The 27177-nt window shown below is 42.2% G+C and overlaps 1 protein-coding gene across 5 annotated transcripts in view; it reads right to left on the bottom strand.

Annotated features, from left to right (window-relative positions):
* The window catches only part of Atpalpha (sodium/potassium-transporting ATPase subunit alpha), a 29792-nt gene extending 3076 nt beyond the window's left edge, over positions 1 to 26716 (bottom strand). Inside the window, exons 1-9 of one of the 5 annotated variants that reach the window (XM_017152652.3) lie at positions 15336 to 15757; positions 14077 to 14226; positions 11228 to 11308; positions 9733 to 9864; positions 9407 to 9673; positions 7545 to 9326; positions 6931 to 7146; positions 6305 to 6399; positions 80 to 254 (exon numbers count right to left, since the gene is read on the bottom strand). In XM_017152652.3, the coding sequence (XP_017008141.1) occupies positions 80 to 254; positions 6305 to 6399; positions 6931 to 7146; positions 7545 to 9326; positions 9407 to 9673; positions 9733 to 9864; positions 11228 to 11308; positions 14077 to 14088 (2760 nt within the window). In that variant the 5' untranslated portion in view covers positions 14089 to 14226; positions 15336 to 15757. Of the gene's footprint in view, positions 1 to 79; positions 255 to 5010; positions 5106 to 6304; positions 6400 to 6930; positions 7147 to 7544; positions 9327 to 9406; positions 9674 to 9732; positions 9865 to 11227; positions 11309 to 12552; positions 12666 to 14076; positions 14227 to 15335; positions 15758 to 26633 lie in introns of those variants that run through there. The other 4 variants (XM_017152649.3, XM_017152650.3, XM_017152654.3 and 1 more) reach the window with 4 other exon arrangements.
* Between the last annotated feature and the right edge of the window lie 461 nt (positions 26717 to 27177).

Raw genomic sequence — 27177 nt, 5'->3', positions numbered from 1 at the left:
TGATTTTCTTTTAATTGTGTTGGTAAGGGCACTGCCGTAAGCCAATTTTGAGCACCCCTGTTTTAAATTCTCAACTTACCCATTCTTGTCCGTAGGAGTCAGTTAGATCGTTGACAGCCTTCGAGTCCCACATCTTACGAATGCCAAACAGTTTCTTGGGCAAGAAGCCGTTCTCAGCCATGATGACGAAGTATACAAAGAAGCCGGCGGCGGCCTGGATCATACCGATCTGTCCGTAGGCCATGGAAATCAACCTGGGTTAGTTAAGGGGGCGGGGGTGAGGTGGAAGTGGGGAGAAATAAGCAGATCTCGTTAGACAACTCTCAAAAGCAGGCTACACTTTTTTTTTTCTTTTTGTGTGGGGTTTGGTTTGTTTTTCAGGACGCAAGACACTTTTCTTTACGGTTTGGCTAGCGGCAAAGATTCGGGCAACGGACAGAAACAGGAACATGCGCGGCTTGGCCAAGGTTTTTGTTTGTCGTCGATAGGGTAAGTTTAGGGCAGAGGGGCAACAAATGCTTGAAATTAAGCGGTAAACATTTGCACACAGGAAGATAGAACGGAAGAACACACGTACAACAATCACAAAACACTTAGGGAGGAACAAAAACCCTGCCCAAGGACCGCCACTGTCCGTTCAGAGTCCTCGATCCGAGTACTAATCCGTACTCGGGGTTAGTCAGTTAGATTGGTGTTAGTGCCACTTTACCTTGAAGCTCTTTTAGGGATTGTTTAAGCAATGAATGTTTATCGTTTAGATTTAATGGTGTTAGACTTTACTCTATATAGCGTGGATAGTGTCTGAGCGAATCTCATTTCAATCAGCTGTTGTTTGTTAAAGATTCGTTTATCTTAAGAGCGCGCAAAAGCAAATCGTTCTATTTATACTGGACAAGAAGCGTGAAGGCGGAATCGTTTGAATTTCATTGTATTGTTTGGCTTTCTTACATTTTGCATTGGATGTGGATGTGAAAAGCAAAGTCATTGTTAATGCTAAGTGAACATGCGGCTAAATACAGGACATACAGTGCTAGATCTAAACATGCAAGACATTGAAGCGTGCCATTATAACTACGATAGGCGAATGCAGCTCTACGACCTTTTCGTTTACTTACGTTTAAGGAAGTTTCGATCGAAATCAACATAAAACATAAACGCAATAATAAACTTACACTTAAACACAAACTTAAGAGATATGAACACGTAAGAGTATTGCACACAAAAAATTATAACAAATCTCCGTTGCCATTGTTGTAAGGTTATCAAGTTTTACCTATTTTTAGGACAACCTCCCTCACATTCAGACTTACCGCGACTTGGCACTTGGAACCAGATTTCGGAACAAGTCTAAGTATATATTTGGTATATAACGATCATATGGTGTATCTAGAACACAACTGAAGCGATTTTCTTTTTGTCGTTGGCTCGAACAAACTCATCTACAAATAACGCACTAACTGGTCTAAGAGTAACGGCAGAAGCTTCGTTTTGTGGGGTTTATGGTAAAATTCAGTCTTTTTCTTGTCTTTGAGCTGGTGGACATACATCCACTTAATAGAGCTCGATTGTTTGATGTTTTGTTGTGTGTTCTCTGTGTTTCTTGTTTATTGTTTATAGTTTATGCAGGTGAGCGTTGGAGCGAGCGAGCGTTTTTCTTTGAACTAACTTCGTTAAATTCTCTAGAAGCAGCTGTTGGGCGTTAATTCTTTGTGGCACTACGGTTTGCAAAACAGACACTTTGAATCTGATACGAATTTAGTTCCTGAATAGATTAACACACACAATAAATCTGTGTAAGGATCGAAGTTTGTTGTGCGAGTAACACACCACAAATGTAACACTTAGATTTAGGGATTTAAGTGAGGGATACATAAAGGGGTTATTTCATATCAAATCAAATACAATAAAGATCAAGAATCGTAAATTATAACCAAAGTTTTGAAGAGGGTAATTTTAAATTTGTTTTTCTTGTTTCCAGAGTATAAGAAAGATAATTCATTCCACATTGAGAGTTTCAGAACGGAAACGGAAATCATAAGGATGTCACATAGCAACAGGAACGGAAGAAAACTATGTGAAACACAAAACCGTAGAAAAATAGTAATTTTTTTGTTTTTTTTTTTTTTGATTTTCAAAAGTGTGGAATTTAATTTTAAACAAAGAAAAACGCAGGAACGCATCAGCAAACGAACAAACAGTCGCAAAAGTTTCTGTGTGAAATTTGGAATTTAGCATTCGATCTATTGATTGATATAGACTGGTTGATGATCGGTTGATCTATTGCTTAATTGTTGGCCGAATTACGATGCAAGAAACGCGACCACAACACATCAAACAAAGTTCAAAGTTGGTAAAGTAAAAGATGTTTGCATGTTTGTTCATTTTCTAGTTCTTAACTAATCAACTAAAAGACGGTTAACACTTGGATATTGGAGTTTTTTGTTTTTTTTTTTTGTTATAAAACCTTAGCGTTAAGTTTTCCTGACCTGCGGTTCACCAAGTTGTCGCGATACGGATCTCTCGGCTGACGCTTCATAATATCGCTCTCGGCTTGCTCGTAAGCGAGTGAAATGGCCGGAATCTTGCGGTATATGGCAATAATGGTTATTGATTGTTCGGTTATCGGTATTTGTGCAAGTTGCAATTTGTTAGTTTGGTTGTTTGGTAATCAAAAGAAAGACATAACAAGAGTTGAAAGAATGTAGGGAAATACAAAGGAAAATCCGATTAAAGTTTACAAATATATATAAAAATATTTGTATAAAAGATTTATATAGATATGCTTGCGGGCGAATAATAAATACTTGTTCTTTATACGCTAATTAATATTCACTAATAGATCGTAATAGATAGATAGAGTTCTGAGGGGAGGGCGGGAGGCTGTGTCAAGTAGTACCAACATTTGGTATCTGTTGTTGCATGTTTAAAAGTATTATAGTATCTCTGTGTTTTTTTTTTTTGTTAGCTCCCGCGTACTTACGAAGCTAAATCTAATCTAGGGCAGAAAGAGCATAGAGCACCCAGTAACAGTAAAATCGATATATAGTAAACAGTAGGTAGGTAGTTAAATGCACAGTTATAGGGTGTTTAAGAATGGCTTAGAGCTTAAATTGCGCTAGGTCGTTATGTATGTATCATTATTACTAAAGGACAATTTTAGCCTGGTTTTTGATTGAGTTCGATTGCTTTTGAAGGAGGTTTGTGTGAGTGTCGGTCAACTACAACTCAAAAGAAGACGTTTCAATGAATGGCTGATTGAGAGTTGGTAGAAAATATATAGGACAAACTCTTGACTGACTGATTGATTGAATGTGCTGAATGATTCGAGTAGACTCTAAGTAGAAGAGAGTCGTGAATGAATTGATGTCGAGATCGAAGTTTTATCTACCGATAATAATAGTGTAGAAATAGTAGAAACGTACATATGTTCGATACAATATACAGACTCTCTAAATTAATAATAGGCCTGCTCTAGCATAGAGTTAAGAACTAAGATGGAAAAGATCTGTTTCAGGATTGAAAAAATCTATCATTAACCCACGAAAAGGAAACTCAGAGCAATGGGAACATTTTCTCTGAGCTGTGCCCTGAGCTTCTAGAAAACAACATGATCGCCACTTACCTTCGCACCGCAAATAAAGGGGTCTTCAAACAAAACATATAAACAAAGATCTGTAGAACTTCTACAGTATAACATAAATCCAAAATCAATAAACCAGGTTATCAACGAATAAGAATAAAAGAGTTTAAGCATATTTCCGGTATCGGAAACAATAAATTCAGATGTCATACGAAAAGTTTTTATGACCCAAAGTTGTTTTTCCAAGCACCTCAGGATCATTGTAGATAAAGAGAAAAAGTGAAAGAGAGAGCGAAAGTTTACCAAAATAAGCAGAAAAGTGAAGGGCAAACTAACTGATTTTCTGGCTAACGGGAAAAGATTCCTAATCGAATGTTCAATCTTTAAATATTTCAAGTGCAATAGAGACGTTGGCCGAATGGCATCCGAAGAATTTGTTATTCCGTGTGTCTTCATTGTTAAAAACTTATAATGAGTTGGAAAAATTCTATTGAGATTATATAATTATTATGAAGCTAAATATATGTAGTTATGATTACAATTACATTTATCAGCGTATAATAAAAGGATATATTGCACGACTGCATAAACAAATCAAAAATCTTACAAAATTCCAAACGTACGAAGAAAATACAAAAGGAAAACATACTTAAAGTATTGTTCAAAGATCTTTCTAAAAAAACATTATATATGATATCCATTGGACCTTTAGGCCCAGTGATTAAAGTGTGCTTAGGAAATATCTTATAAGAAAAGTTGGCGGATTCTCTAAGAACGCACCTTGAACCAATTACAGTATAATAGTTATGTATAAATCCAGAATACTAATCGTTTTGAGCTTTACTTTGTTACTATCTGATCGGAAATATCAGAGACTAGAAGAATCTGAAGAATGTTCAAGTAAATAAGGGAACATCAAACAGAAATCGAACGAAAAGCTACCAAATAAAACATTTAACATAAAACATGGAAAACATTTGTGGAGTTAATCCAAATAATCAACATTCAACCAAGGAATACTTAAGCTATTTTAAAATATTTTAGTTAGTATATAGAAAGACAGAGGTATAGCGGATAATATAGAGATAAATAGAGTAAAATGATTTCAATTATCTTCGACTTGAAAGATAGAAAGAAAGCGTACTTTGATTTTATGCTTGCTTTAAAGACTTTGGCCGTCCAAAGTACAAATTAGGTTCAATGGTATTCAATTTGCTTTTCATTGCGTGAGAAAGAGGAATTATTTATGGTGGTTCATAGAGTTGCAGAAGATGCAAAATCTTGATTTGCGTTCGGATATGTGTCTTTTACTTTAGTTCGAAATTCAATTCTTGCTGATGTTTGTTTTGGTAGGTTGGTTGGTTGATAGTTGTTGGTTGTTCTGGTAATTGTTGTAATTGATTGCAGATCAGCACAGAGCGAAACTTTACCTTTCGTTGACCAGTTTATCTTGGAAGGGATTCCTCGGCTGGCGTTTCATAATATCGGATTCAGCCGTCTCATAAGCTAAGGAAATGGCTGGCACCTAAACGTGCGAACGATCGTTTGTTGTGGGTTGGTTATCGGTTGGTAGTTGGTTGAAGTGGAAAAAAATAAATGAAATTAAGTACGATAAATTATGGGAACATAAACTCGCTTCTGCTTGAACATCTGCCTTGGATGGTTTCACAAAAAACTCTGAAAAATCCGCTGAGCTGAGGGATCGACCGCTGATTCATTTGGGATATGGGTATATCTTACAGGCTAAATTGCATAACTTATAAACCCCCCTTAAATCGAACTTAGGCTGCTGCAAAGACTTATTGGGCAATGGTTGGGGTGTGGAGTGACGAACAGAGTTAAACATAAGGTAATGAAAATTCTCGATTTAAATCATGAAACAAAATCAAATGGGATCAATTTCGGGTTAGTTGCTACAAATCGTGTGCAATTGGTAATTTTGATATTGAAATTTTGCCAAGTTTTACAAACTAAAAATCCATTACAAATGCCAATCAATTTGTCTAATTCAAATAACGTCGAGGGGTGGATCTTACGGTTAACTCAGTGTTAGTTACACCACAAAACGAAAATCGTGAGCGATATGTATCTGATTTTTTATTTTTGTGAGAGAATAACGAAATACGACGCACACCAATTAACATTTAGAGCATTTAGAGTATGGCTGATGAGGTCGGTATTCAATTTTGGGCTAGAGATTCAGAGTCGGGATGATTGAATTGTACAAGTGGAAACAGTTATATGCGTATGTATACATTTTATATATAACTTTTTGGGCTCGGAACTTAAGAGCGATGGAAATGGAAACTTGTACTTGAAATGTACAGAGCAGATGTATTTATGTATAGATGGTTATATGCATGACGAGCGATCTGCCACCGAATGGACATATGCTACAGAGATGAGATCTGAGAGTAAAGCTGGTGTGGTGGCCATGTACGAGTGATAACATTCTTAGGAGTAAGTTGGGCAGTTAGTAAGCCATAAACGTGTCAACGGCTTTGTTAGATGTTTGCGCTGCTTTTCGTTTAGGCCATCTTATTCTAGTACAATCCAGCCACATACACATAAGACATATGCTATAGTTATATGGTTTTCTCTTGATTTGCGCTTTTCTTTACTTCAGTCTTGATTTTTAATTTTTTAGTGGTTGAGATTAGTGGGCTGGTGAGTGTGTGTGGTGTGTGTGTATTAGTGTGGGGTATAAATTGACTTGATTGGCACCTTGAGTTCACTAATTTATCGTTGAAGGGGTCACGTGGCGGACGCTTCATAATATCGGCTTCGGCGTGTTCGTAGGCCAATGAAATGGCTGGCACCTAGGTATTGGATTATGGCAGGTAGTTACATTAGCAACGGTTTACACAATTTCAAATCCATTAATTCAATTCAATTCGGTTTTGGTTTCGATTTCGGCCTAGATCTGTGGGTAGCTAGAGGTCGGGTCATGAGATAGAGCACTTAAACTACTCGATAGATAGGTAAATATATAGATAGCCTAGCACTGGCGGAGTTCTCAAGCTGTGGCTTCAACTGGATGGAGAGGCTGGCGCGGTTACCTCTCGTTGACCAGGTTATCGATCTCCGGATTGCGCGGCCGGCGCTTCATGATGTCCGCCTCGGGTCCCTCGTAGGCCAGCGAAATGGCAGGAATCTGATCGCCAGTGCAGTGAACAGTCAGCCGCACAAGTTACGGTCAGAGTTCAGAGTGTTTAACAAAACAGGCTAGTTCTTAACAATTAACTGGGGTGGGCTACAACTTTAACATTTAACTTGTTCGAATGGTACTGACTTAATTGCAACATTAACTTTAATCTTCGACGGGGGATTGGGTGGAGGACAAAACTCACCATGTCAGTGCCCAGATCGATGCACAGAATAGTCACGGTTCCCAGTGGCAGTGGTATGTCGCAGAGGATGAAGGCCAGGAAGGGCGAGATTTCGGGAATGTTGGAGGTCAGGGTGTAGGCAATGGACTTCTTCAGGTTATCGAAGATCAGGCGACCCTCCTCCACACCAGTCACAATGGAGGCGAAGTTGTCGTCCAGCAGAATCATGTCAGCAGCCTGCGCAGGATCACATACATAATTAATTTGGGCATTCGCGGAAAATGCAATAATATCTCAAATCCATATTGCGCCATCGCTCACTTACAACAACTGACTGTCATAAACCAAAAACATGAGCTCATGCAGAAAGGAAAATAAGATGGTGTACTTTCCCATACTTAAAGACATTAAAGACGTTTTTAACAAAATCCGTTCTTGGGTTATAATAAGAAACATAGCCTAACGCTTTGATAAAAAACCATATAATATGTTAATATGAAATTGCAAGTGTTTAGGTAAGAGAAATATCACGGTTTGTAAATTTAAATTGAATTTCCTTCATTTGAATTGATGGCCAATTTTTGTGATATTTTCACTCCGGATCAACTAGAACTACTATAAACTGATTCTCTTACCTGCTTGGACACATCAGAACCGGCGATACCCATGGCAACACCAATATCAGCCTTCTTCAGGGCTGGCGAATCGTTGACACCATCACCAGTCACGGCCACAATGGCGCCCATGCGCTGGCAACCCTCGACGATGATCAGTTTCTGCTGGGGCGACGTACGGGCGAAGACGATCTCGGTGTGGTAGCGCAGGATCTCATCCAGCTGGTCGCTGGACACATCGCGCAGCTCGGCGCCGTGGACAACGGCGGCCTTGGCCTCGCGGGGATTCACCTCTGAGATGGGGATGTTCAGCCGCTGGGCAATGTCCTCGACGGTCTCGTTGCCCTCGGAGATGATGCCGACGGACTTGGCGATGGCCTTGGCAGTGATCGGGTGATCGCCGGTAACCATGATGACCTTGATGCCGGCCGATCGGCACTTGGCCACGGCATCGGGCACGGCGGCACGGGGAGGATCAATCATGGACATGAGACCGACGAAACGCAGATTATCGATGGGGAAGTTAATGTCGTCGGTGTTGAACTTGAAGCCGGAGGGATACTTGTCGGAGGGCAGCATAAAGTCACAGAAGCCGAGCACACGCTCACCCAGTCCTCCGAGTTCCATGTAGGCATTGTTGAACGCCTCCTTCATCTCCTCGTCCAGAACCTTCTCCTTGCCGTTGATGAAGATAGTGGAGCAGCGCTCCAGGATGCGCTCGGGAGCTCCCTTCATTACGAGCAGGTAACGCGGATCGTTGGCATCCTCGTTCTCGTGAATGGACACCTGGTACTTGTTGGTGGAGTTGAACGGCACCTCGGCGATCTTCTTGTTGCGCTTGCGAATGTTCATCACGTCGCCCAGGGCCAGTTCCATGCACTTGAGCAGAGCAGCCTCGGAGGCATCTCCACTGACCTCCTTCTTGAGGATTGGGACGCCGTCTTGGCCGCCCTTGAACTCGGCACGGTTACAGAGAGTGGCAATGCGAGAGAGCGCCTTGAAGCCAGGGCTGGTTCTATCGTATTGAACACCCGACTGATCCTCGGTGGTGTCGGCCTCGATGATCTGATTGTCGAACCACATGTGAGCGACCGTCATTCGGTTCTGGGTGAGGGTGCCGGTCTTGTCGGAGCAGATGGTCGATGTGGAGCCCAGGGTCTCCACGGCCTCCAGATTCTTCACCAGACAGTTCTTGGAGGCCATGCGCTTGGCGGTGAGGGTCAGGCACACGGTGACGGTGGCCAGCAGGCCCTCGGGCACGTTGGCGACAATGATGCCGATCAAGAAGATGACGGCGTCCAGCCAGTGGTAGCCCAGGATGAAGGCGATCACGAAGAAGGTGACGCCCAGGAACACGGCCACGCCGGTGATCAGGTGGATGAAATGGTGGATCTCCTTGGCAATGGGCGTCTCGCCGGTGTCCAGGCCGGAGGCGAGGCCAGCAATGCGGCCCATGACGGTGTGATCGCCACAGCTGATGACCACACCCTTGGCAGTGCCCTCGACGGCGTTGGTGGAGAAGAAGGCCAGATTCTTGGTCTCCAGCGGATTCTCATGGGTGAACTCGGCGCCGCGGGACTGCGGCTCCGACTCGCCGGTCAGCGAGGAGTTGTCCACCTTGAAGGTGCGCGCCTCGATGATGCGGATGTCAGCGGGGATACGGTCGCCGAACTTCACCTCAACGACATCGCCCAGGACGAGATCCTCAGCGCGCAGCGTGAGTTTCTCGCCCTCGCGGATGACGGTGGCGAACTGGGGTACCATGTTCTTGAACGATTCCATGATCTTTGAACTTTTCGATTCCTGCAGGATACGGATACGGATACCCAGACCATCGTTAGTAAACCGCTCTTCAATTGCCCAGATTTTAAGGGGAAACCTACCTGATAGTATGAGAAAATGCCCGTCACAATGACGACAGCGGAAAGTACAATACCCAGATACAAATTATCGTCGGCCGGCTCCTCGCTGGTGCTGGCCTGGATAGAATAGGCCACGAAGCAGAGAATAGCACCGATCCACAGCAACATGGCGAAGCCACCGAACAGGTTCTTACAGAACTTCACCCATTCGGGTGTCTGCTTGGGTGGCGTCAGCGCATTGGGACCATCGCGCTCCAAGTTCTCCTTGGCCTTGGCGTGACTTAGACCCTGCGGGAGATCGGGAGATCACAATTTGATTACCAACTACCGAAGGGTGGGACACTTACATTCTCGGGATGTGTCTGAAAGCGCTGATACAATTCCTCAGGAGAGATTTTATGAAAGTCGATATCCAACTCCTGTTTGAGATCATCTAAATTCTCCTTTTTATTAACTTTGGCCGGCATCTTGCGTCTTGACTGTTAAATTCAGAGGGAACATATATTAGTGGGCGAATTTAAATGATTTACTGCAGCGATAGACCCACAAGCCGACACAGAATTCGATTTACTTCATGCCATGGTTAGGCCTTTGAAAAGGCGTAGAGTGTTGACCATAGTTCAGAGTGTTTGGAATTGGTTAGAGATTTAAGGGATAGTTTTACTAAAGGGGTAGGAGACAGGAAACCTTCGATAGAATACACACCGGTTAGCATTTAGAGTTAGGGGTATAAAACCGTTGCCCGTTATTAACTACTTACCCGTGTAATTTACAACCTGTCAAAAGATTTTCTAAACCTGTGCACGGCGATGTTATCGAGTGCGGGTGAAATTATTCCGAAATGAGTTCGAGCGTGAGAATATTCAAAACGACCGCTCTATACGTAAAGCTCTAGTAATCTAAGGCATGCCAAATGCGCGCTAAATGACGCTCTCGATCGAAATGAGTAGAGCACGTAAATGAATTGAGGTGCACAAAACAAAGCGACAGGCAATTATACAAACATTCGTTTCGTACCTACATATATTACGTATACAAAACAAAAGAAATTAAAAAGGAACGACAAAAAATAAATAGAAAAAACTGAATGAAAATTAACTTTTCCTATATTGCAGCTATAAATATATATTTACTATGCATTAGCTGACCTCGGAAGCCTTTGAATTAGCCAGAAAAAGTAGAAAAGAAAATCGAAATAAAATAAATCCGAATATTATATTATATTTAGTCTTAGCAGCTGTCTAGTGTCTGGCATTCTATCTTTAACAGTGTCTATAAGTGTTTCTCTTTTTCGAGAAGCACGCGCAATGCTTCTTGGCTCTCTGACGTCATTGTTGGGGTTGCCATGCAATCAAGGCAAAAAACAAACAAATTAAACTACTAGTCATTTGGAAACTTTTGAAAACCGGCTAAAAAACTGTTTTCTATCAACACTACAAAATTCCAGGCAATATTTCTTGAACAAAAAACTACACTTAAGAGCTTAGCTAATGGAAAAATTTCGAGAAAATCGGAAATTGCCATATTTATGGCATTATTATTGGCCATCCTTTATACATAGCGAAGCATAGCTATTTATAGATGCTGTAAACATTTCGCCAATTCTTTCTAAATGTCAACCGAACTCGGTAAATGCCATTGGAAGAATGCCCAAATTTAACAAATATAATAAATAATAAGTGCAATTATAGACCGGGAAAAGGGAAATTGATGGTAACGGAATGGGTTGGGGTTAGTAAAGCGCATAAAATCGAAAGGAAAGCAGAGTGTGTGAAAAGTGAAAAACATAAATAAAGTGGATGAGAGATACTCGTGTGTGTGAGTGAGGAAAATTCGATTTACCTTGTACTGGCCATCGGCTGTCCGATTGTCGTCATCGGTGGCTATAACCGTGGCGACTCGATAAGAGTCCGCTCTCCCATGCTACGCGCATGAAGGTTTCGGTTTCGGTTTCGGTTTGGTTTGGGTTTTGGTGGGTTGGTGGTTCGATTGGTTGTTGGGTGGTGTTTGATTGATGATGTCGATGATGGGCGAACAAAACAACGTATTTAAGGAGGAAGAGATAAAAATCAAAAGTCGAACAAAACGAAAGGCGAGCATAAACAAATGCAAGACGTACACTATGCATATGAGTATTATATAAAAACTAGAGAGTAATTTGCTACCTCTGATAAAGTTTAGATTTTATTTGAGGAGATTTCAAAACAATTATTTCCGAAATTATTATAATATTTTGACTTTATCAGAGCTAGCAATTACCCCAACTATAAGATATACATATAATAACCAAAAAGGTGATGCATAAGTTTGGATGAACCAGAGATACTACAAATAAACTTATGAAATACGAATATAAACATTAATAAGATAGGTTATGATGCATACAGTAATTCTGAACTAAAACTAAAGGCGTTTTTCAAGGGTTTGCGGTTTTCGTTGGCCTGGCAACACGCGATTTGTTTTGATGATTCAGCGCAAATGGAAAAATGGAAAACTTTTGCCAGGCTGAAAAAGGACAATGAATCATGTGTTATACATAGACTTCCAGAAGGAAAGGCTTTCCAGCTGGTGTTAGCCAAAATTCGACCTTATAACGGATCGAAAAGCCTTATCTACAGTGCCTCGTGACTCATTCATGGTGCGCTCAAATATTATTTTGAAAACAAACAAAAGAGTCGAGTAAAGAGCGCACCCGTCAGCGAGAAAGAACTCAAAAGATATGCAATATAAACATCAGACTGCGATTTGTTTGGCCATGCAAACTGAGGGGTCGAAAGAAATCAAATCAAATTAATTAAAAATACGAATGTCTCGAGAGAAAAGTATGTATACACACTAATATATGCGAGGGCGAGGGGAAAAGCGAGAACGCAAACCTGTCGCGTTCACATGGCAGCCAAGTTGCGGGTATATTCGACTATATTCGAGAATCGTACGCTTTGTTTGGCTTTGCTTTTTCGCCCTGGCGTGTCTTGATTTATTTATTTTCATTATATTTTATATGTGCTTTTGCTTTCGGGTTATTTCTTTTGCTATCTTTTTTTGCCTATTCAGTTTTTTTTGGTTCAATTGAGGACGGCGTTGGCCAGCATGAAATAAATCGAACCGAGAATCGGGTCTACAGGGAAATGGCACTGAAAGGTTTCTCTACTTTTTGGCTTACGCACTGTGGCAAGTGTTCAAACAACTATCGATCTGCCTGCGCGGCGGCGTTCGTATCTTTTATCTCTGCGTCGCTGGTTTCCCTCTCTCTAAGATTCCCTCTCAAGTGCTAGACAATCTGATTAGAGGATTAGAGTTAAGATATCGAAATGGGTTAGAATAATACTTAGTGGTAATCGTAGCTTAAGCTTACATACTAGGCCTGCCTAGGAAGTGCAAAACAATTGTTAGCCATGACTTTGGGCGGCGGAAAGCGACTGGTTTTCCCACAATGGCGCTAATTCCGATTTTCCTATTCACAAATTAATTCAACTTAATCGCGCTTTTCATGCTTCAATTGATCCGAAACAATGCCAAGTGGCATTTGGGTTTGGGGGTTTGTGATTGGGGTCCAGGATGGAGATCGAGGCGATATATATACATAATATAAATCAAAATGCGACAATGGCCGGGCAGCCCACAGAAAAGCTTACATAACCCAGCGAAATGGAAAATAGCAAACTGAGAACTGAGAACTGAAAACTAAAAACTGCAAACTGTGAGCTGCCAGCGAGCCAATTAGGCGAACAGATACAAATGTATCTGTGGCTGCGCTCCAGCTGCTTCCCCTCTGAACCGAATAGAACAGAACAGAACGGTTTGCGCACATTTCGCCGCAAACCATTTGGCATTTGAACTTGAATATCAATTTACAACAAGTCGACGGTTCGGAGGGAAAGAGCGGTGCACCGAATTGACGTGCTAATTGTTCAATCAATGCAAAAAAAAAAGAGGAAAAGCAAAAGTATCTGGGAAATGTGTAAGGCTGCCGGGCGTAGCCGAAAACAAGAGATTTGAGCCGCACACAAATTGTCGCCACATCGCTTTCAATCGAAGGTGCATTCGCCGGCAGGTGAGTGCAAGTTCGGTTTTAACCAGTTTCAAACCAGATTGAAGCGGCTCAATCGCTCAGGTGTCTGTTTCGAATTAATAGAACACAATGCATTCGACTCGGAAATCGAAACTGTTTTTCCCTGGGCTCGTTGTTTTCCCCGCTAGACCCCAAAAAACAAAAAAAAATTCCAACTGGCAAACCCGTTTTACTGGGCATGATAACGTATCGTGCCTGGTATCTCGTATCGCGTATCTGAGAAATGCATTTTCACTCTGCCTATCTGTGAACTCGACTTGTTTTTTGTGAACCCCTGTAAATCCAGGTGAGCTTAACTCGCTAATGATCTCAGTTCCCCGAGTGTTCAATTTAAACATTATTAACGATTCCCCGCTAATTGTCTGCTTAATTTTCGCACGTTTTGCATGCTCTGTTGGAAGAACTCAGACCTTTATGACTCTGTTTCTTATCAGAACCCCTCCTTAGAACTAAGACAAGGGCGAGTTATGTAACCCTTATTTAGGATTACTGAAACCTAGGGTAAAAGTTAACTTAAATTAATCATGCTCGCGCACTGGTCAAGGTAAATTATAAATGATTGAGGCAGATACGTAAATGGGGTGAAATATTTCTGATCTCGTCAGCTTTGATTACCCACCTGAGCACTCATAATGCGGATTCTTGTTTAAACTTATTAGAGGCGAGACAGTTAAACGATCAACAAACAAAAATGCAAACGACGACGACGGCGGGAGAGGCAAATAAAATACGAGTAACAAATGAACGGGAAAATAAAATAAAAAAACAACTGAAATGAGAAAATTAAAAGTTAGAAAAGGGCAGGCAAGATTAATACGATTCGAGCTTATGCAACAATCCACAGGATACGCGGGCGCTGGAAGGACGAGGCGGTGGAGCAGCAAGTGGACCGCTGGAAGGCCACGGAGTCATGGGAAAGTGTGTGGAAATGGAATTGGACAATGGAAGTGAGTGTGGAAATGCAGGCGGGCTGCAGTTTCCAGGATGCCAAATAACGGCACATGGCAAATAGAGAGAGAGAGAGAGAGAGAGACAAAGAGAGGGAGAACGGATTCCGAAAGTGAGCGAGCTTAACGGTAAACAGCGCAGTGAGAGCGAATCGCTAGGGGCGCAATCTCGAAAAGAGCGGCAGGAAAATGCTCGAAATTTTCCAAGACTTTTTCCTGCCCCTCTTTTTATGCTGTGTGCGGAATTATGAAATCGCCTGGCGGGGGGTCCCAAATCGCTATATAGCCTATATATTCCACTCATTCGTGTGGGGTGGCCAGGAAATTACTGCTATTCCAAAATGTAAATCGCGTCAATTGAATCTAAACGATTTCATTGCCACAAAAGTACGTCAGACGAAAGCGACGCGGAGGAATCGGACGGACGGAGAAAAAATCCGAAAAAAAAGATAGACGGACGGACGAACGGACAAACGGACGGACATGCGTTTGGCTTGCCATGAACGCCAAATTGAATGCCAAATCAAAAAGGAGGAAAAACATTATTTCTTTCGCTTTCCCTATCCCTCTTTGCACACATTAAATCACTCTAGATCACTCGAACACTGTCAAATCCGTCTGAAAAATGCATCTTTCCCATATGCCCCCCGGGAAAATGAAAATGCCTCGACACACACACACACAGGTTCTTTTCGATCTCCGCTCTCTCTTCAGATTCAGATGGTTACAAATGTATATATCCATTACGCCAGGCATGAAGTTTTGGAAAAATCGATTCCGTACAAGGACGTTGTCGTTTTCTCGACGCCCCTAATGGGGTGGTGGGCGGTCGGTGGGTGGTCGGTGGGCGCTGCAGTTGAGCAGACATGGAAAGTTCTTGGTTTCATTTTGTTCATTTTTTCTTTCTTTCTTTTTTGCTTTTTTTTTCTACCTTTTACACGTTTGGGTGCTATTACACAATTTTTGCGCTTGGCGTTGCGAATTCTGTTTTGGGGGCTTTCGCAGAAAACTACCCCGTTAGCAGTATTGAACTTGTTTTCAGCACTAAAACCGATTCGCGTTGGAACGAGACAAATACAACAAATACTGATCACACACGCTTGCCGTTCGCTCTTGGCTACTGGCTATACGTAATCCTTTTGTCTTTTCGTCGAACGAGAGGAGTTAGTCCTGTGCCGTGCTTCCTCTTCTCGAGCTGGACTCAATCGATGCACAGTTATTGTGTAAGCAGAGCAGCGGAGCACACACCAGCGCCGAGGGGGCGGGCGGGCGGCGGGGGAGCAGAGCTGTACTGTACCACCCGACAAATAGACGAGATAGCTGCTGCCACAATTGGACCTTCCCAGTTCGGATTCGACGTTCGACTGAAACTTTTCGGCGCGCCGCGAGTGGTTAAGCTTTCTCGATTCTCGGATAGAACGTTCTGCCTCTGCCGACGTCGACGGCTCGGCGAGAGCTTTCGCCAGCAGATGTTACACAGCGGCCCCAATGCTCTCCTACACCCGTCGAAAAACTAGACTGTATTTGGGTTCGAAATTCGTAAAAGATTCAAGGTGTCTTCTCTCTGAAAGCATTTCAACAACCGGAAAACTACATAATGTAGCCATGAAAAAGTAGCTTAGTTTTATCCCTTTTTCATTGCAAAGTAGTTGACCTACATTTTCTTAGATGTCTAAACTGGTTTTCATGCGGAACATAACTTCCTTATTTTAGTCCGTTTTGGAAAATAGGATTTCTAAATCTCATTTTGCTGTGTGTTTGATTTATCGTGTGTCGAAGGCAATTTTTTTTTCATTTCCGATTAAAGTGTGAGTAGTTGAATTCTTTGATTTGGGATATCAGAACCAAAAATACATTTATAAATCACTTTTCAAAAAATCATAAAATTAGCCATTATATGAAACAACTCGTACGAGTGTTTCATCTGCGAGAGTTATTGTTGTGTTCCGTGAACTACAGAGTTAGATGGATTTGGAATAAAATTTCGAAAATTTGTTTACAGACTGACTGAACTGAGGGCCTCACATTTTTTTAAAAGTGTACCCTCTCGTGCGAAAAATGCACAGTGGCTGAGAGCTTTCCAGCCGAAAAATCTATGGCAGTGTGACAAGTGAGGCAGGCAATGGCGAGAAGAGCGGAATGGAGAGCGAGCACTTCGAAACTGGAGCAGCGGGAGAAGAAGAGGGGATGGGGGAGGGGGCGGCCGAGAGCGCTAGGGGTTGGCTGCGCAGCTCGGAGCAGCGGAATGTATGTCAGTTGGAGAAGGACGGGCGGAGAAAGGGGGGTACAAAAGAACGGGCACAAAAGAGGGGTGGCGAGAAAAAGAGAATCAGCCACAGAGTGATAGAGAGCGAAAATCTACATAAATTGTATAACGAAAACAAAGCGTTTGATAAAAAGGGCAGGCCAACAACTTTGGCATTTCGGAACTGCCGCCTTATCGAGCCCTTGCATGACGTCACTCCAGCTGTACCCATCCCCCCCAGAAGTGATGACAATTACTCAGACTAGGATTCAATATCCCAGTCAGTTGGACAACCCCCGGGGCCAAGTGGAAAACCTCCCCGGTAAATCAGTGGAACACGCTAGGAAAATCATATTCCCATATTAAGTAATCCACATTCAATCTACGTAGCCCAGATATATCCCCTATGTCGCCTATACCCACCCATGCAAGGATGTGTCTACCCGTGACTCCAAGCTTTTCCTATTCTTACTTAACACATTTATGGGCAAAGTGGCGGGGATGCGGGTGAAATGACACACCACGACTGGCTTAAGGACTCAAGTAATTTCCTTTTCGGACCTTGAGTCTATTTTGGGTCCCTTGTAACTCGAGTTTAATTACACGTAATGTTGCCAGCACAGAAACGAAAAAATCACATGGATACGCACTTGGTCAGTGAGTAATACACTTCACAAAGAAATCTTAAAATATAAAATAAAAAAAATAAATATTTATAGCATTCATTCAAATCAAACTTAATAATTTCATGATTATATTACTTTAAAGAAATCTAGGAAATGTACATACTTCAAGCTCCCTCATGAAAATGTGTGCAAAGATACAATTTTCGACCGGGAGATTTTTTCTGTGTGCACAAAATCCGACGGAAAATCAATATAAGACATCGTGCCAGCAAAAGCAGCGGGAAAAGTTTCATTCTCTGGTTTTTCGGGGGGTAAGTGGTATTACTCCCCTATCGATCCACCGAGGCCATCCAGATTTCTGCCCGGAATCGTGCACGTTTTATCAACTTATTAAATCGCGTGTGATATCCGCTGAAGGAGTGTCTCGGCCAGATGAACTCCAACTCAATTTGTGGGTCATCAACTTGGCTACATGATACAGTACATGGGGGGGTGGCCGAAGAGGAGGCCCAAAATAAATAAACAAATGCCGAATTAAGTGACCGTGTTGGCCAGTTGTGTCCGCCAAAAGTTCTACCCAACCGAGCTGGCCTAATATCAAGTTATGTAATGACACGACAAAAAACACTTGGCAACCGGAATGAAAGTTGAGATACATAGATAAAGTTATAAATATTTCCCAGATATCGCCGGGGTGACCCATAGAAGTATATGTATCCAGGCGAAGCGACTCGTGAGCCTTTTACTTATGTAAAATGAGAGCGACGTCACAGCTCGTCAATGAGTTCAGCTGACAAATGGTCAACTGACGAGGGTTCCACCTAGCCAAGCCAATGGCCAATCGGTCAGTTTGACGTCTCCAGACGGCGTCCTATATCGCAGTCATTGGATATCAAGCCGGCCATCGATCAGTCAAGCGCAGATATTCCCCGGAACAGCTCAATTTGGTGTCTCACCTGCCACGACCACGCCCCCGCCACGTGTCGCCTCCCCTTCCGTTCCTGGGAAACTGAGTGCCAGCCTTCTGAAAAATCAATACGCGAACTATGGCTGCGGCTAAGGGCCGGGGGCCCACTAAACAAAAAGGGTCTGTTCCACTGGCAATTATGACTTTTAGGCAAAATCAATAAGCGGAGCAGCGCTGATGACTTTACCATTTAGCGTGGTGCCAAAGTCAACTAGCCACTGCCGCTGCGAAGACCCCAATATGAACTCAAATTCGAGCTATAGAGCTGGAGGATTACGATGACTCTACTCTAAGAATACTGGGTCATTAGTGGTCGAATAATATATTTATTGTGGGGTCTAATTTTACAATATGATGCATTATAGTTATTTTGATTAACACATCTTACTTTCAATACAATTTAATATTATGTTTTGGAACTCAAATTAAATTGTACAAAATTTAAAAACAAAATGTTAGAAATACTCTATGGCCAACATAAACTTAGATGAAGGACATTAATTAAATATCCTGGCTATAAAATGGAAATGATAAGATCTGTTACTTGGCATTTCATGGTCCAAGTTCGCTTTGGTTGTGCGACATTTGAAAGTTTGAGCTGGGTAAGTTCCACTATACAGTTTGTAGGAGTTGCATTCGCACTTTGCATTCGAAAAAGGGGATGAGCGTGCAAGTTGGTTTGGCAGCGAGCAGCTAAAACTTTGGCCAGCTCGCTAATTGCCATTGGCAAGTGCAATCCTCCGGCCGCTGGGATTGAGGGGGTGTTTTTTGGGGGGGCGCAGAGGAGCAAGAGGAGCGATTCAGGCCGCAAGAGTGGGCGGCGTGGCTCGATTCCGTTGCATAATGGCGTTCATGACCTGGGCCCTGGCAAAACTGAAAGGCTGGCAGAGCGGCGACAGAAATCAGAGACGGCGACAGAAAGTCCGAGACCAAGTGCAGCATAATCACAGCCATCACGAGTGCCCCGATATGCGAGCGAATGAGCCATAAAGCTGCCAGCGGTCTGTTGTACTTGAGCATTGATTAAAATGTGTGACCCAATGCCACCCCCCGCGAACCCTGGGGGGTCTTTTCTCGCCATGAATGGCGGTCGGACTACAATGGTCATGCGAGGAAATGGTATTGTGATATGTTTCAAGGTAAGGGAAGTGGTGGGCAATTATTACAGTCGTTGCAAGTGTGGGCTAAATGTTTACAAAACTTTTAAACTTTATTTTAGAAAGAACTTAGTGATATATATCAACTACTTGAATCAGAAACACTTTTTATACCCTAGTACAAGCTCTTAAACAAATCCTAGTTCGAAATTCTGATCAAACACGACTTAGCACCGTGTAAACTCATTCCAAACCCAAGTCGAAGTCCGGCTCTAGTTAGTCTATGATGCCATTCGAAGCAATTTGCTCGCCGCTCCTCGTAGGCGTTTATGACAATAGATTTACGAGCATAGCTCGTCTAATTTACGCCATTCCCATTGTAAAGAAGCGACCATCCATCCATCCATCTATCCAGCTCATATAGTAGTTAAAAAGATGAGAAAAACCTTAGACGGCGACAACGATGAAGGAAAGTCACTGGCATCTCTCGGCGGGCAGCATTGAATGAAATGCCCCGGAAAAAACCAATTGTTATTCCACGTTTAATTTAGTAGAGCAATGGAAAGCATAAGCTTGTGATATAGCCTCCTACCACCTCCCTCCGCCCACCGCCCACCTTGTGAATCCGATTTCACGGTTTGCGGGAACGGACAGCCAGCAGCTGACTGGGCTGCATCGTTGTGGGCGGGCAGATCTTGGATTCATCCTATTCCATCTCATCCCATCGCATCGTATCTCATAGATACGGATACAGACACAGACAGCGCTTGGCTTTGAGTTTCAGTTGGGTAATGCGAACCGACGACGGAGACCGTTCGTCCGAAAATGGAGCAATAAATTCTAATCAAAATTAAAATATACATAATAATAAAGTAAGCAAAGCAGCTATCTAGTATAGCACAAGCATTTTCTATGGCCCATTCAGCGCGTGTGTGCACTTGTCATTGCCTGGAAACCAACTGGACGGAAGGGGCTGTCATGGGTTAAGGGGGCCGCTTCAATATGTTGGCCAAATGAGTTCGCGCAGCGGGAACTGCTGCCACAGTCAGAGTGACTTTTCTCGTTCTCTTGGCAAAAACAAGGTTCACTTGGTTTTGGGGTGTTCTTCAAGAGCCCTAAAACCGGCGTCAAGTTGCCACTTCATCTCCATAAAGCCAACTGATAGTGGAGATCTGGTGAAATAACTATCTTTAATAACTCGGAGGCTGGGAAACGAGCGTAATGATGGTTAGTCAACTTTGTATTCCTTATCAGTGAGACTAGGTATGTAATAATATAATAGCATGACCAACCTGGATATAAAAGTGTTAAGAAAACAATGAAAGAATAAAATATTTGAAATATTCTGTCTGAACATCATTAGCCTTTGCATATAACCGGTTTGGAACTTTGCATTTCAAATTAGCCAGTAATTTATTTACCCGTAAAGCAAGCTTGTAATACCTTTTAATTATACCGCTGTGAAGTTCATTTCATTTTAGCCGTCTACCCAAGTTATAAACTGATTTCCACTTGGGTTAATAAAATATTATCAAAGAAATTGCCAGTATATTGTATAGAAAATCTCTTATATTTGAAAGTGAAAAGATTCTCCTCTCCAATAATGCCGTAATTATATTTCTGGGAATTTAATGAGTGAGTGAGAAAAACTTGTTTGTATGAAAAAGGAAAAAACGTATTAATGATGCATTGGGTGATGGAACCCCCACTTCGCTGTGCTCATCACATGCCCACAAATCGATAGGAACCCCTTCTTTTCCAAGTTCTTGGAGTGGGCTAGGTGGGTGCATCGGGCTGACACGCGCCACCGCTCAATGAACCGCTTTGCACTAAATCAGCCTCAATTGAGAGCGTGCTGGCTAACCTACTTAAGCGGCAGCAGTCAGAGCCAGCGATTTGTGGCACGTTGGCACGTCTAATTGGAAGACAGTGGGAATACGTACAAGGGATCCGAGCGAGCGGCGGTTACTTGGAGGTAATGCTCCCCAGATCCCCACACCAAGGTTGCCAGGCCAACCTATACCATAAACTTCTGCAGTGACAATCGGGAATCGGTGGGACCTTATCAGGTATCAGCTATCCGCTATCTGCTATCTGACGGAACCATCGGAACCCATCCACAGCCACTGACGCACTTCACCTGGTCACGACGCAAACCAGTTCGGCTCAAGTGCCGCGGTGCCCAAAACCAATTACAGCTGTTGACGGCTATTTGTTTGCCCGACTTATTTGCCACTATTATTTGTCATTATCATCGGGCAGTGCGATAATTTGATTCGACTCCAAAAACCCGGTTATTTTCGGCTACTAGCGAAATTGGCATTGGCCTGCTACTTATAGTAATTTGTTTGCATTTGCATTGCGGCAAAGAGGCTTTTTTATTTCGGAGCGATCGCGATCGTGACTGCGAAAGTCAGTGGAAGAGCAACGTCAGCGGCGTGTATTAAATTGTATTTAAATTAAAACAAATTACGGACGGGCCGTGCTTTGTGCGAGTGTATGTGCAAGTGGCGGCAATTGCTGATATTGTCGTCACATATGAGGCATTAAATTAAATAAAAATTTATTATGACGATTTAAGGAGCGACGAGCAGCAGGCAGAGTGCGAATCAAAAGATACATGCCCAGATTCACACACAATTGAGTTACATACATCTTCTCAGCTGGGAGAATTCGAACAATCTTTCAATTGTCTGCATCGTTTGGAAAACATTTTCCATTTTATGGCAGGTATGCGAATGCCAAGATGCTTTCGCATTTTTTTATACATCTCCAGTGCCAGAAGAAATCTCAGCGACTGGTGGTTGCCGATTTCATCCGATTTCAACGGGTTCAGGCGGGATACACCTATATATATATTTATTTACTCGATCCGGAATAGTTGGCTAGCCCCGCTGGGCTTCTGTGTTTATTCATTATTTATGCCTTCCCCATTTGCCCGCCCGGCAATTGAATCAAAGTATCCGAGGAGTTGAGTGCCCAAACGAATATTTGACAGTTATGTCATTTCCTTCGGCGTTACAGATTGCCCTGACGAGCCGGCTTAATCTCGGCCCAGCTCGTTTACTTCCTCCCACAATGCGTTCGGGTAATTGCGGTAATTGTTGTCGCTCAGACAATATTAAGTGCGTGACACAAGACGAGTTCAGAACTCTGTAGATCTCGTCGTCTCACCGCTCAAAACTCGTTTGAACCGGTGGCGGGAACAATAGTGCGATTGTTGAGCTTCAGCCGCTTCAATGGTCTTCCCTAAACCTTATTTTCAGGTAGCCGGACAACAAAACCCACCCCTGAAGGCTCTTGATCGATGGACCCTGGGAGGCGTACCGAAAATACCAAGTTGAAAACAAACGAAAACGAAAATAAATCAAGGTAGCCGTTCTAAAACTTAATCTACAAGTGTGGGGCGGGCGTTATCTGATAAGCAGACGAAAGGTAAATATAGCGGCAGCCCGCAGATATACAGATACAGATACACCCGGGAAACTGGAGCCCCAGACCCCTAACAGTGGGCTGATTATGCAAGCGCGGTAATTAAAACCCTACCCATTGACGCAAGCTGGCAAGTGGGCAAGTGCCAAATATCACACCGAATCGAAACAAATCGGAGTCCTTGTCAAGTGCAATCTTTGGATGTGACAGCAAACAGTCAATAGACGAGGTGCTAATTTTCCATTTTCCACATCTTGCAGCGACTGCCAATTGATGCCAGAGTACTATTCCATTTTTGCCCCCTGCACTTGAACGTCTCGAACGATTGGCCATTGTCAGTTGATTAGATTTTTATTGGCGTGTAATTGAATTAAAATGGCCAATATTATTTTGTTGGCACGCTTTGATTGCCGAAAGCAAGTCACCGCCTCCGGCAGACGCTTTTCTGGTATTTTCCAGTTGTAATTATTATCGCTGTCGCCTTTTATGGGCCCCCGGCAATCTGTTAAACAGTTAAAGCAAAATTAAAATCTCAAAACTGAGTTAAAAGCCGGGTGAAACTGGACAGAGAGAAGGAGGCCTGTCCCCTTTTGGGGTGCCGAAAATATCTGGCATTAATATAAACATAACCGCATATTCTGCATGTCAAATGTTGATAACTGCTGATAATAATTAAGAACTGGGGGTTAGAATGGAACCTGCCATTACTAGCGTTAACAGGGCATTCTTCTGTTTGTTGTCCGCCCATAAAGTCTTAATTGCTTTATCTGCATTTTTCGACTGATAAATGCCTAGATACAGACATATACCAACAAGTTCTGGTTTCGGCTGGCCATCAATTCCATATCATTTACCCATGGAGGAAAAGAAAACTTCATTATCGCGATGTCGGTGAGCTTGTTCTTAGAGTATTCAGTCTGATTGTAGTTTCTTGATTTTTTCTGTGCTTTTTTAAATTGACTTAAATTGAAAGCGCATGACTCAGCATACAAAATGAAGCTACGACGCCTGCGGGGGTGCGGGATATACATAACTCAGCTCTACGCGGATTTGTGCGTGAAATCATAATAGAATTTCAGCCAAGCACGGTGGGTTGGGGTATAAGAAATTGAAACTTGTCTAGGGGTAATAATAAAAAATTTATAAAACTTAAAATAACATATTTTCTTAGAAAATTATCTTAGTTACAGACATATCCTTAAACTAAAGGAAAAATAAGGCAAATTCAGTATGCAGTAACTTATAGAAACTTTCCAGTTTTTTGAAAAGAAATCCTAATTAAAATCGTAAGCTTCCCAGGGGAATTCCCTTTTGGAAATTCCCCATGTTCTCGGCCCACTGCACAGTGGTCGCTGCCATAGGCCAAAAATCAAAAAATTGATTTTGAGATATTCCAGCGAAAACCGGTTCTACGATCAGCTAATTGTACAAGCTTTATAATACAAAAGTTTTTTTTTTGAATTTCTAACGGGACTTTCCAACACTGGGATGCAAAGTGCGAGAACGTGCTTACTTATTTTCAATTTGTCAACAGTGCAGTGCCACGAAGTGATTTTAAAAAATTCTAAAAAATTATAAAGCACGGTTTAACCCCATTCAAATATAATGGACATTGTTCATAACAGTATATACTTTGTTTATACAGATACATGAATTAATAACTTGTGCTGTGTTTTGCGTAAATACGTGGTAAAGTGTGCGTCCTATTTAGTTCGTAAATGTTATGCGTTCCAATGTTTTAGGTAAAGTTTTAAGTGGTTTTCCCCAGTTTTCCTACAATGATGTTTATATCCTGTTTTTTATTAATATTTAAAGATTATAAAAATGTTTTGTCCAGCTGCAGAAAGGTGCCGCTGCACTTGTGGCATTAAAAAATGCAACCTAACCTCATTTATTTTAGAACCTTTTTTTAGGAGGAAGATCTTTTTTGTTATGTGTGTGCTGTTGTTGTAGCTTGTTTTTCCTGTTTCTTTTGTAGCTTTTTGGTTGGTTTTTGATTGGAAAGCTTTTTAAAGGAGCCGCTGAATCAAAAATTAAGGATATTTAATAATTCGACTGCAAATATAGATTTATTTAACATATTGCTTTTAAGTTCTGATCCTTTTATTAATGGACAAAAAAACTTAGTTATAACCAAAAGTCAACTCATTTAGAGTCAACTATTTCGCTACTCGATCAAAAAATTTTAAAATGATATTAAATCTTATTATTGTTTGTTTTGTTTTTTTATAATTTTTTTTGGTGCTGGTGGAGTTCAGTAATCACTCCCACATTTTTATATTGCAGTTCTAAGTTTGTAAATATCGTACGGTAAACAAACCAACTTGTTATTATTACAAAAATTTAATTTTTGATTTCCCTCTCATATAAATGAGAAAATCGTTCCTATGGAAGATATAGGATATAGTGGTACGATCTGGCCAATTTTTGTAACATAAATTTATAATATTTATCTAGATTTTTGGTAAAAGTTTCATGGCGATAGCACATCTAGAAGTATTTATGGCCGCGGCTCCATACAAGCCCGACCACTGTGCACTGTGCATTTTCAACGGATGCCTACTTTTAGGCTGAAGGAAATCTGGTCACTCTAAAATTCAAATTTAAGTTTGAAAATGAGGAAGGAGAAGATAATTGTGATGTGGATGCGTGTGTGTGTGTGTCCTGCCCTTAGACAAGCCCCAAAATCAATAGAGCTGGGTTTGCGGACTTGGATGTCTTGTCTAGCCCAAGGAATATAGAACCTGCCTAGAAACATCGGCCCTGGGAACAACTCATTAACGTCTGCGGTGTAATTAAGTGGCGTCATCGGTGGGGCATTTAGTTAGCAATCGACTAGCTAAGGGTAGCAAAGGGAAGGGCGAGTGCTAGTATAAAGAAATACGGAAAAAGTACGGCGATTTACGCTAATGTGCGAGTGTGTGTAATTAGCAGCGCACGACTCGGCCCAATGACACCAATTCCGGAAGGAGGGAAAACAGCACGGAAAATGGAAAAATAAACGTCGAGTGCGAACGTTAGGCAGGGTAGTTTATTCTAGGGCTCGAGATTCCAATAATGAAATCTGCGAGATGCGGCGGAATGGGGCGTGGTTGGGGAGGGGGCGGTGGCAGCAGTACCGGTTATGTAAGCCGAAAAGTGGAAAATTTCCAGGCACGAAAAAGCGAAAAGCTTTCTCGCCTGGAAAGTGGAAATTTGAGTTTGGAAACTGGAAAACGGGAATTGCGCATGTCAGCTAAGGGTTTAACACGCGAGTCGTGGAAGCCCGAGCCAAAAAAAAGAACGAAGCACACCTGGAAAGCGAGAGAGCAAGAGCTCGCGTCGGAGAGAGAGGCTCAAAGAGAGAGGGAGAGAGGCAGCTAGTCGCATTAGAAGTTAATCCGAATCCGAAAAAAACCAAAAACCAGGTCTAAACCCAGGTTAATCCAGAAGATGAGCAGGTAATCAGATAAGAGGCTCGCGGCATCCAATAGGATTAGTGGACTCCACACCCAGTTTCAGCTGCGTTTTCACTTCCAGTTTCGGAAAGCCCACAAACAAATTAATAACTTCTTAGGGCGTCGCCTCGGCTTTGTTGTTGCTGCTTTTTCCACCAGCAACAAAACAAATAGAAGAAGCAGAGCACCAACAACAACAGCGACGTACACAACACACAGATACACGCACACACCCACACCAGCGCACTCGGGCTTCGATTTTTCCCACTAAAAACAACGCCCGCTCAGCGTTTCAGTCGAAGTTTTCCCTTTTGGCCCTGTTTTTTCGGCCCACCAAAGTCACGGTTCACCAATCTTTTGCACTTCCCCACTTTGGCACTTAATTAACTTAGTTTTACTTGTAATTCTGGCTTAAATTCGCTCACCTCGTAGTCCGACCTCAACGCCATGTTATGTATCGATAGATTGGTCAAAACTAGGGATGTCGAACGTATCTCAAAATATTTTTTCTCACCACTGACTAGGGATGTCGATAGTTTTCGGGATTATTTTTATGGTCACACTAGAAACGGCGCGTCATTTTTGGTTCGTGTCTCTGCTTAGCCGAGACACGAACCATTTCGCTGCGTCATTTTTGGTGCGCGTCTCCGCTTAGTCGAGGCACGAACCGCTTAGCCGAGACACGAACCATTTCGCTGCGTCACTTTTGGTGCGTGTCTCCGCTAGATTTGAGTGTGTACTGGCTAAGTGAGAATACAACGGTTAACCGCAGAGGTAGATGGCGCTAACAAATAATTAAGGGGGCTCACTCGTAAATCGGTTTTAAATTTTTTTAGCTCTAAAAAATATAATACTATATTTAAAATATGTCACAAATTAGAATTAAGTTTATTTTAAAATTAAAATTTCCTTTAAAAAAAGTAATTAGGTAAATTAAGTAATGTATAATATTAAACTGCATTGCAAACT

The sequence above is a fragment of the Drosophila takahashii genome, chromosome 3R, assembly GCF_030179915.1.
Source record: "Drosophila takahashii strain IR98-3 E-12201 chromosome 3R, DtakHiC1v2, whole genome shotgun sequence".
Taxonomy (NCBI): Eukaryota; Metazoa; Arthropoda; class Insecta; order Diptera; family Drosophilidae; genus Drosophila; species Drosophila takahashii.
Note: the sequence above shows the minus strand (reverse complement) of the source record. Positions and strands in the feature narration are given on the sequence as shown.